This window comes from Acanthisitta chloris, unplaced genomic scaffold, assembly GCF_000695815.1.
Source record: "Acanthisitta chloris isolate BGI_N310 unplaced genomic scaffold, ASM69581v1 scaffold13416, whole genome shotgun sequence".
Lineage (NCBI taxonomy): Eukaryota > Metazoa > Chordata > Aves > Passeriformes > Acanthisittidae > Acanthisitta > Acanthisitta chloris.
The window spans coordinates 27,341-37,464 of NW_008678860.1; the positions used below are offsets into that span (position 1 = coordinate 27,341).

Sequence of the window (10,124 nt, forward strand, 5' to 3'; positions counted from 1 at the left end):
TCTTAAATGGACAAAGGAGGCAAGGATCTCTGTCAAAGACAATTATTCTTATGTTAAGGACAGTGTTTGAATTTGAAAGTTGCATTGGTCCATAATGTACCAATATAGTTGCATGGTAGAAAGGTACTAGATTACAAAGAACCAAAGGCCAGGCTTAAAAGGCCACAGCAGCAATGAACACCTAACCCTGCACAGCACTTGGCTGTAATTATGATAGTTAACTAAGGAGAGAAGAAAGTTTAATGGAAGTGAATATCACATAATTGGTTTAGACTACACACAAAGAAACCTGAAGCTGAAAGGGGACCAGTATAGCCAGAAAAACAAGCAGTAGTCAGAAAAAAGCTATGAAGTTAAAAGATAGTTGCTGCCCAAAGGTACAAATATAAGCAGTTGAAATGGTTCATATGTGTAAACATTTCATAGCTGTATTTAACAACAACAGAGGATTTGATTAATTTAGGAAAAGAATTATATGATGAAGGGATCCATGATAAAACTAAGTATATTACATGATTGAGCTCTCTTACAGTTCTATATTCATGATGGTTGAAGTTTGCAACTTTTTTGGTTGTTTTATTATTATGAGGAACCATCTCTGCTTCATTCTTTTATGCTTAGACAAATAAGGCAACATCTGAAGCCCTAAATCAATGGTTAGTGAACTTGATTTGATGTAGTTCAATGGGTTCAATTGCTTTTCATATCTAGAGGATTGAAATTCATCCTTAACTGCAGTATTTTATTTTGAAGTCTGACTACTTAACCATAAACTCTCTCAAAGGATCCCTAATCTGCTCCTGCTACAGTGAATGTAAGGTGCATAATTAGAACTTCAACTAGTCAAAGAGTTGAAACACAGAGAAGTAGGATTTTTATGGCAGAGATTAGAGTGCTTATGTTGGAAGACAGGTGTGCCCAAAGTCATTTTACTGGTGTTATCGAACGGTTGCTTGACATGAAAAGCAGGCAAACTTTGAGCAGGGATTAGGACCAAGGAGTTCCACTTTCCCAGGGGTGTATATGCATAAGATTCCTATTGTTACATTTATATTTACTGCTACTACTGCAATCACTACCACAATCATTACTATTATCAGTACTATTATTTTTGTGATGTTACCTTACTTGATAAAGCTGTTGCTATATTTTAAGGGACTTTAAAATGAAGTTGGATTATGTTGTTGTTCAACTTGTACCTCTGTATTCCCAGAACAAAACTTGATACCAAATGTTTTGAGCTGTATTCAAAAGTTCATTGCCTCATCACAATCTTTAAGCATGATCTGCTTTTCTTTCACACTGTTTTTCAGATTATGATTAAATATTATTCTGAGGTTTTGAGAGTAAATGGGATGTTATAGCCTGCAATACCTATATAGCAGAGACAAACATGTAATAATTTCTTTGTGTCTTTTGTCTATCTATCTATCTATCTGTCTGTCTGTCTTTTATCTTAGCTTTATGCCTGTGAGGAATCTAAAAAAAAATTTTCCTCCTTAAAGTTTGGTCAAAGGGTGCTGTTAAGGAAAACACTCTTGTATCAAACATTCTCCTAAAGAATTCTGAGTGCCCAAATACCTGAAATTTCACCTTTTGCAGCTCTTGGCAGCTATAGCTATGTTGAAGATATGCATTCTCCTGGAACTAGGCACTACTTATTGACAAAAAAGCTCAGATTAGGAAAGTCATAGAATTTCTCATTAAATCCTGGCCTATCAAAACAAAGAAAGTGCTGTGTGAGGTGTTTAGCTCACACCAGTCAATACAACGGTCTCAATCTGTGGACTAAGAAAACAAGATTAAAACCAACTGCAGAACTGTAGTTCACCCTTGAAGAGGCATCTACCTGCCTTGCTCTCTGATGTTACTGTATCACATAGAGGTAGTGCAATGGCCTGCAGATGAATTACAGGACCCTGCAGTCTGAACCCTCTGATGCATGGCTCTCACCTCTGCAGTGCCCTTGAGGGACATCAAAGTATGCAGAGTCAGAAGAAGGTTTCGCAGTTTTATTTTGAAGGTACAGCATGCAGTATTTGCATCACTGATGCCTGATGGTGGATCAAGGTGAAGCCTGGGGAGAATGGAAGTATCCACTCCCCAGTCTGCTTTGGCTCAGACCTGCTGTGCTTGGGAGCACTGGGTTGCAAGAATTCAAGCTGTCTTCTGTCCAGCTGTGCCAGGGTAGAAGAGTCCTGCTGGGCTGTCTGCACTCTCTTTCTCTGGGAGCTCATGAAAATACAAAGAGCAATCAGGATTTGCCCTTAGAACAACAGCAAAAAAAAAGGTATACATTTTGTAAAAAATGTTTTCTTAACATTCTAAACAGCCTAATACCAGGATTAAACCCATTTATATTTAGTCAATTTTCTAGCTCCATGAAACATTTCATGTTTTCATCCTCTGTTTTAAAAGACTGTCTTTCATAGGGGTTTATATCCTGGTTCTTTTGTGTTTCTTCTATGTTGATGCTAATGGAAACTGAAGGAAAAGACAGGTAAGTCTGAACTTTTTGTTTCTCCTGAGGAGAAATTATGCTCAGTGTTGCAAAACTTAGTAATGCCTCCCCTGTGGCATTGCAAACCTTGCTCTGTGCACTTCTAAATCTTTCTTGGCACACATGTCCTCTCGGAGGCATCCATTAAAAAGGTGGAGGTATTTTGACTGCCTGCAAAGCCATAAAAGTCCACCACCATTTCAATTTTGGATATATTTTGGGCACATCTGTTATCAGAGAATGAGGTGCTTATTTGCCATTAAATTTAAATGGAATAGGATCAGGTCCTTATTAGTGTCAGGTGTTGACTCCTAAGAGTAACATAAAAATTCGGCAAATGTTGATTTTAAGAATGCTTTATTTAATAGACCTATGTTTCAATACCTGACTGTTAAAAAAAAACCCACCAAAAAAGGAGAAAAAGCACCAAAAGGCTGACCATCTATTATGATGCAATGCACAGGGGGGTCATGGTGTGGCTGATGTTTCAGGTTAGCTGTACTGTGTTGGGAACTTCATACACAGGAGAAACATGCTCTTATGATGGTGGAATAATATGCAGAACTCTTAGACCTGTGTTAGTTAACTAGTTCTTCTAATAGTGATGTTGGCATTATGAATACCCTGCTCAGGCACGTTTTGTCTGGAGTGAAACCATGTGGCTGGAATGTAGTGAAAGCTATTTGGAGCAAGCACTGTTTATTTTGAATTTGGCTAGTGAAATGATAGTAAGCTTAGGACTTCAGGGTGTTACAAACCATGGTGAAGAATGACTGACATCAGTGCTGGAGAAGGACCGCTAACTGGAATATAGAAAACTGTGTGACAACGTGTGAAACATTTGCTTTGTGGCATTTTTAGCAGAAATATTGCAGTGGAAAACAGAATTCTCTAAAAGAGGTGACCTAATGAAAAATGATATGAAGGTATTCCACCATTATTATTATTATTATTTATTTCTTGTTATAATTGTAATAGTTCAGGTGAATTCCAAACAGAAAAGTTGCAGGCCCTGCCCCAAGGAGCTTACAATCTAAAGGTGGACAAGTAGAGAGATGTGAAGGAGAGGGTCTACAGAGCAGTCAAGAGGTCAAGATGGAAATCAACCAATCAAATATGGTTTGAACACATTGCTGCAAAGCCACACAAACTGTTTTCCAATTACTGCTCATATTTTCCATTTTGGTTAAAACTATATCTGTCATGCCAGATGTGCAGGAAGGAAGCTTTCAATATGTGAGCTCAGAGAGAGTAGCACATATGTAAAATAGAGCTGGAAAACTCACCTAAAAGTATAGAGATGAGAGGGGTTTGTCTAGATTTTCAAAACTCAGTTCAGTACCAGGATGGTTTAGATCCAAAATGATATGGCTTTAGGTCAGGTTCTACAAGGTGGAAGTCACATGTGATGGATTCAATCTGGAGTGTAAACGTACTCCATGCATCTGGAGGTTCCTCTGTACAGCCTAATATGAACTACAAAATCTATCATGTCAGTGCTAGGGAAGTTAAGAATGAAATGACCACAATTATGTGGTACATTCAGGAGGAAAAGAATAGTGCTGAGAGTTTGAGGGTGGTCATTATTAAGTCACTTGTAAAATTACATTTTTAATAATATAGGACACCAGTCAATGATTAAAAAGAAACAGACTGTTTAATTTTTAAAATACTGGTTTTGACTAAGACAATAAGTCACTCATCAGCTATGAAAAATACTGCTGGGTTTTCTCTATACATTTAGGTATTTTTTATAAAACATCCTATCAGGTTTCCCCCCAACTCTGAAATTGTCAAAGAAAATCTCTTAAGGCTTGCCTTTTAAAAGCTCTCAACAAATTGCCATATTTATCCAAGTACTCAGGGGATCATTATATGCTTTTTTATTCCTGAAGTATCTTTCTCTTAGCAAATGCAAATGTATTGTGAAGGCAAAAGCTAATAAGCAGCTGAATATTAAAGTGCATAGGTTGTCCATGTTAGGAAAAATAAATGCTTGAAGAAGCAGTAGCTGTGGTGATTATGGATTCCTGGGGAGTAATCCATCATCACTTTTCAGCAAGCCAGAGATATTTATTTTCCTATAAGAAACATTTTTTACAGTCTTTAAACCCTGCAAATGCATTTCTAACTATGGTATCAGGACAGTGATACTCCTCTTGCTGTGAAGGAGAAACTGTAATTAAATAATCAAATAGACTGATCTTTCATAATTTACAGGTATTCATATTCCTTCAATAAATAAAAGAATATAATTTATCTTTTGATTCTGTATAGCTTTTGAAACAAATCAAGTCACTAGCAATTTAAATAAATGACTCTAATAGCTTGACATGAATTATGCTGACAGGAGCCACATATGATTATCACGGTGCCCAGAATCTTTTAAGAACCTACAAAGATAAATAAAGGCTTACAAGTCTCTTAAGCTACTTTTTATTTGCATAGAAAAATATTTATCATAGGAGTCAACTATCATATGAGAGAAATTGCATTTCTTGTAATTGAAAAAGATAGCTAAAAAGTTTCTGTGGGTTATTGCAACATTACAAGAATACAAGATGCTTCCATTTATTAAAAAATGTAAAACAAATTGTGAAAGCTAAAGCAGGCTACAAACCAGAAGGTCCTCATATTGTCTTTCTCTTGACTACTATGTTACAAGATCATGTGCCACAGTTGAGTACTATAAAGTGTAATTCTGCATTTGCTAATATAATTCTTAAAACATTCCCCCCCAAAAAAGCACTATGCAAAATATATATATTTGTAAATGCTTCCTCCTGTAAGCATCACAACCTTGTTATCACATAGTCACCCTGAACAATTGTTTCCTGTTTCTCATCACAGTCAATGCTAATGTCCAACACCTTGTCCAGCTGATCCTGTGGTGTGGCAGGGTCCGAGTTATGTGACTCCATTTTCTCTGTTTCTGAAGCACAAACACTTCCCTCTTCCTGTGAATCCAAAGAGCCACTGTTATTTTGTGACGCAACTAACACACAATTTTTGTCAGGACTTTGGATGTTTAATTCACAGTTCATGGTCAATTCTACCTCTTCCAGTTCATCAGTTTTCTCACATTGTTCTTCTGCCTGTTGACGGGAAACTTCTTCAGAAACAGTGTATATTTTATTTGTACTCTGCTCCACAGAGTGTGTTTTTGATCGTCTATGAAACAACCCAAAATTTTTTATGTCTGTTACAAAATTCACACGCTTTTGTTTCTCCTGAGTGGACTCTGATACCATCATTGCTGAGCCATTGCTTACATTATGTCCATCAGAGGCAATATTGGCTGATCTTGGGTGAATCATTGTTGTTATGTCAAAAAGGCTGAAAGGTTTTTTCTTTCCTTTCTTGTTTCCTTCACTCTCACTATTTTCTTCATTTTCTGACAGAGAGGCAGTGTCTTTGTTCATCTTTGCAGTCTGCAAATTAGACAGCTTGCTTCCTTTTAATAAACCCAGAACTTCAAAGCGAAAGCTGGAAATATCTTGTTTTAACTCCTAAAAATTAGGAGGAAAGATGAAACATCAGAGCATGAAAGCTAATTTAAATTTTATTAATAAAAAAAAGGAAAAAAAAGGTTTATTCTAGGGATCAATAATAACCCTCACCATCTGAATAATACTTGACATCTTCAAGGTAGCAGAAGAATTTGCTCTAGGAAGCAAGTTATATGCTACCTGAACAACTGAGTCTGAGAAATATGCTTCACAGTCTTGTAATATCTTACTGAAACACCTATAAGCATATAAATACACACATACCTTAAAATTTTCTTCTGTCAATCCTTCCTCAGTTTTGGCATCTCTTATCATCGCTGCAACATACCTCTTAACCAGATTTCTCATAACTTCCTAGAAGCATAAAATATTGTGTTAGTTTCTTGGTATTAGTTACTAAACCTACACTCACTGGGTCTGCTTTGGCTATTTTGTGCTTTAGGAACATGACAAAAAATATACAAACCTTAGATCTGGTTGAAAATTTGTTCTGCTTTTCGATGGAAAATCCTAATATCTATTATCCTGAGAAGGGCTATATTGGGTTTGACCCAAGGTATGTCTCATGCCAGTAATGTCCAGCCTGACAGTGAGCACCTGGAACCAGTTCTCTCATAGGTTCCATTGTTGCATTTTACTTCTAAGACTCTCAAAAATTATTTAGGTTGGAAGAGGTGCCTGGAGGCTGATTCAGCTCGGGGCCATGTCCAGTAAATTGCTGAACATTTTCATGGATGAGGATGCTGCAGTCTCCCTGAGCAACTTTTTCCCATTCTTTACTAATCTCACGGAGGATGATTCTTCCTATCTTACAGAATTTCCCTTCCTGAAACTTGTGCCCATTGACTCCTGTTTTTTCGCTGTGTGCCTCCAAGAAAAATGTGCCTCCTTCTCTCTAACCATCCACTATGTTATTTAAGACAGTTATATTCCCCTTAACCTACTTCAGGCTAAAATCTGAGCTTCAGACTGGGCCCAGAGAGTGGTGGTGAATGGTGCCGCATCCAGTTGGTGGCCAGTCATTAGTGGTGCTCCCCAGGGGTCAGTGCTGGGCCCACTTCTCTTTAGTATCTTTGCTGATGATTTGGATGAGGGGATTGAGTGCACCATCAGCAAGTTTGCAGATGACACAAAGCTGGGGAGGAGGGCAGGAGGGCTCTGCAGAGGGACCTGGATAGGCCCTCTACAACTACCTGAAAGGAGGTTGTAGTCAGGTGGGGGTTGGTCTCTTCTCCCAGGCAATCAGCAGTAGGACAAGAGGGCACAGACTCAAGCTCTGCCAGGGGAGCTTTAGGTTGGATATCAGGAAGAGATTTTTTTATGGGGAGAGTAATCAGACATTGAAATGGGCTGCCTGGGGAGGTGGTGGATTCACCATCCCTGGAGGTTTTCAACATGGGACTGGATGTGGCACTTAGTGCCATGGTCTAATAATGATGGTAGGGTTGGACTCAATGATCTTTGAGATGTCTTCCAGCCTTTTCGATTCTATGATTCTATGATTCTTTCATGACAGCCCTCTAACCATCTTGGTGGCCCTTTGCTGGATTCCTTCCAGTTAACATCTCTCTTGTAGTATGGGGTCCAAACAGGACACACTGCTGCAGATACAGTCTTACAAGTGTGGGCTGGAGAATAATCATTTCCCTCAAAGGGCTGCCTACAGCCTTATTAATGCAGAGTAATATATGTGTGGTATTCAGTTTGGAGATAAATGGTAAACAGCTGCTCTGTGTTCTCCTTCCCCATGATTTTATAGATCCCAGTTGTACTTTCCACAGCTGTCTCTTTTTCTGGTTGGAAAAGTCCAAGTTCACCTAGTAATTTCCCATATGGAATCCATTAATTACCAAATGTACAGCCCACATCTTGTTTACCTTGCAGCCCTTTTAACACAACAAAAATTTGAAAATAAAGCCAAAAATTATTAATTGCACTATAATAATCTCAAAAAATCAGAAGCTGAAGAAGAAAGTATGAAGAAGAACTGCTCACAGGGTCTCTCATAGAGGGTTTATTAAGGGATAGGACATGACCTATGTGGGACAAGAGCTGAAGAGATGGAGAGCCTTATGAATCCCAGCAGGCAGGTGAGACTGTGTGTTTGCTTTTTTCAAGACAATCCATGTTACAGTGGACAAAATACTGATTAGCATGTTACTGCTCTAGAAAATACCCTTTTGCTCCTGAAGACAACCCTACTTCTCAAATGCTTTTGTTTGAGCACCAAAAATATTAAGCTCATTTGCTGAAGGTGAAATAAGTATGCATTTTATGGGTTTTTTTGGGGTTGTTTTTCTTTTTTGTTTTTGCTTTGGTTACATTTTGTTTGTTAGGTTTTAGGTTCTGTTTTGTTTTGGTTGTTTGTTTTTTGGTTTTGTTCTGTCTTTTTGCTTGTTTGTGTTAGGGATTTTTAGTTTGTTTGATTTTTAATGCTATTTTATTTTTCTTTTCTGCTTTCTTATGAAATTCTTCCTTTCTTTTTCCCTCATGAAGACATCCTGGAGGCATATAAAAAGAATTGCCCAAAAAATAAACATGGGCCTGTACCTGGTATTGATGATGTCTTCTCAAATTGTCAGCTGCACGTCTCTGAAAACAGAAAAGAACAAAAAAAAATTAATCCCTGTGTAGAAGTAAAATACTCAACCATAGCAAAACAGCAGGTCCGTGCATTATATGGTATCTAACGATCTGAGAGAAATGGTTCAAAGTCTGTAGAAAAATGACAGCATTGGAGCAAAGCCTATCATTTGCTTTACAGAAAAGAGAATCCTCCTATTGGGAAGGCAAAGTGGATTTTTTCTGCATTTTCATCAAAGTGCTGTTATTCCTGCATTGGCATGGATGTTGCAGGACAGCCAGGTCTCTGCTTGCAGAGCCCTGAGGTGTGAGATAGAAAGGGAACAATGGGATCATGTCACTCACTTGCACAGACTGAAGCATATTTTACTGAATTGAGAAGAGCTTGACTTGTGTCAAGTTAGATTTTTTTCTTGGAGGTGCACAGCGAAAGAATTGGAGTCAATGGAAATGAATTGCAGGAAGGGAAATTATGCATGAAAATCATCATCAAAGTGGGGCTAGTAAAACCATGGTGTCAGCAAGACACTCGCAGTATAAAACCATATTAAAGAGAAAGTGTCCTGCTTAGTTCTCTGTAAAAAACACTTGCTCACAGAGATGTGTATGGAAGAAAGAAACATAGCTTTCAACACAGTTTGGTGTTGATAAGGAGAGAGGGTAAAAGGGATAGTAACTCTGAAGAGGAACAGCAAAAAGAAGTGCGGTGAGATGAAATCACGGTACAAGCTTCAAGCAAGTGTTGCTTTAGATTATACTGTCATATCTAAGGATTGTTCACAAGAAGACTGGGTGAAAAAAAGGACTGAATTATTCTTTCCTTGAGTTACTGTTGTCCTCAATAGCATACTGAGTTGCATATCCCTATTCTCTACCTTAATTATCCCTGACTGGTGAAAGAAAGACTTACAGCTTTACCTTGAGTTCTTGTATCTGCTGCTGACAAGAAAATAATGTGTCTGAATGTGTTTGACCACTGACTGTATTTCTACAAAACAGAACACTTGCAGCATCTTAAAACAGGGTAAAAGAACATCCAAGAGACTTGTTAAAATTGACCTCAGTTGCATTATGAGTCAGGCACAGGAAGTTATTTTGTCATCTTCTTTTACTTGAAAGAATTGATTAACAATTTCCATGTACTTGCAGTCAGTTTACACTTCAAGGTTGATTTCTTGTTTGCATAAATTTGAGAGATGCAGTGGCTGTGTGGTTGGGCTTGGCAAATAATAGAAAGAGGAAAATTATGATTTCCTAATCAGTCTGAACAGACACTGTGGGTAGAGCTTTGTACACAAGCATCTTGTCTTCAGTATTCTTCCATGTCGTGTGCCTGTACCTTTGCCTCACCCAACGAGAAGAAGGAAATTGTGTTTAAGGGTGGAGAGATGAGAGAGCCTGCCCACCACTGGGGCCAGAGAGGGAAAGGCAGCCCTAGGAAGGCCAGTACCCTTTCAACACCTGCCATTAGCCAGTTTGTAAACAAAAATCTCAGATTTTTTGCAGTTGACCACACGATGGAGATGTTTCAT

General features: G+C 38.1%; 1 protein-coding gene across 1 annotated transcript in view; it reads right to left on the bottom strand.

The window, feature by feature from the left end:
• Positions 1-5,114: 5,114 nt before the first annotated feature.
• LOC103804467 (short transient receptor potential channel 4-like) overlaps positions 5,115-10,124 on the bottom strand; it is a gene marked incomplete at its 5' end in the record, with an annotated part of 34,369 nt that continues 29,359 nt past the window's right edge. The window contains 3 exons of the mRNA XM_009077081.1: positions 5,115-6,009; positions 6,274-6,363; positions 8,560-8,601. Coding sequence (XP_009075329.1) covers positions 5,293-6,009; positions 6,274-6,363; positions 8,560-8,601 — 849 coding nt within the window. The remainder of the gene's footprint in view (positions 6,010-6,273; positions 6,364-8,559; positions 8,602-10,124) is intronic.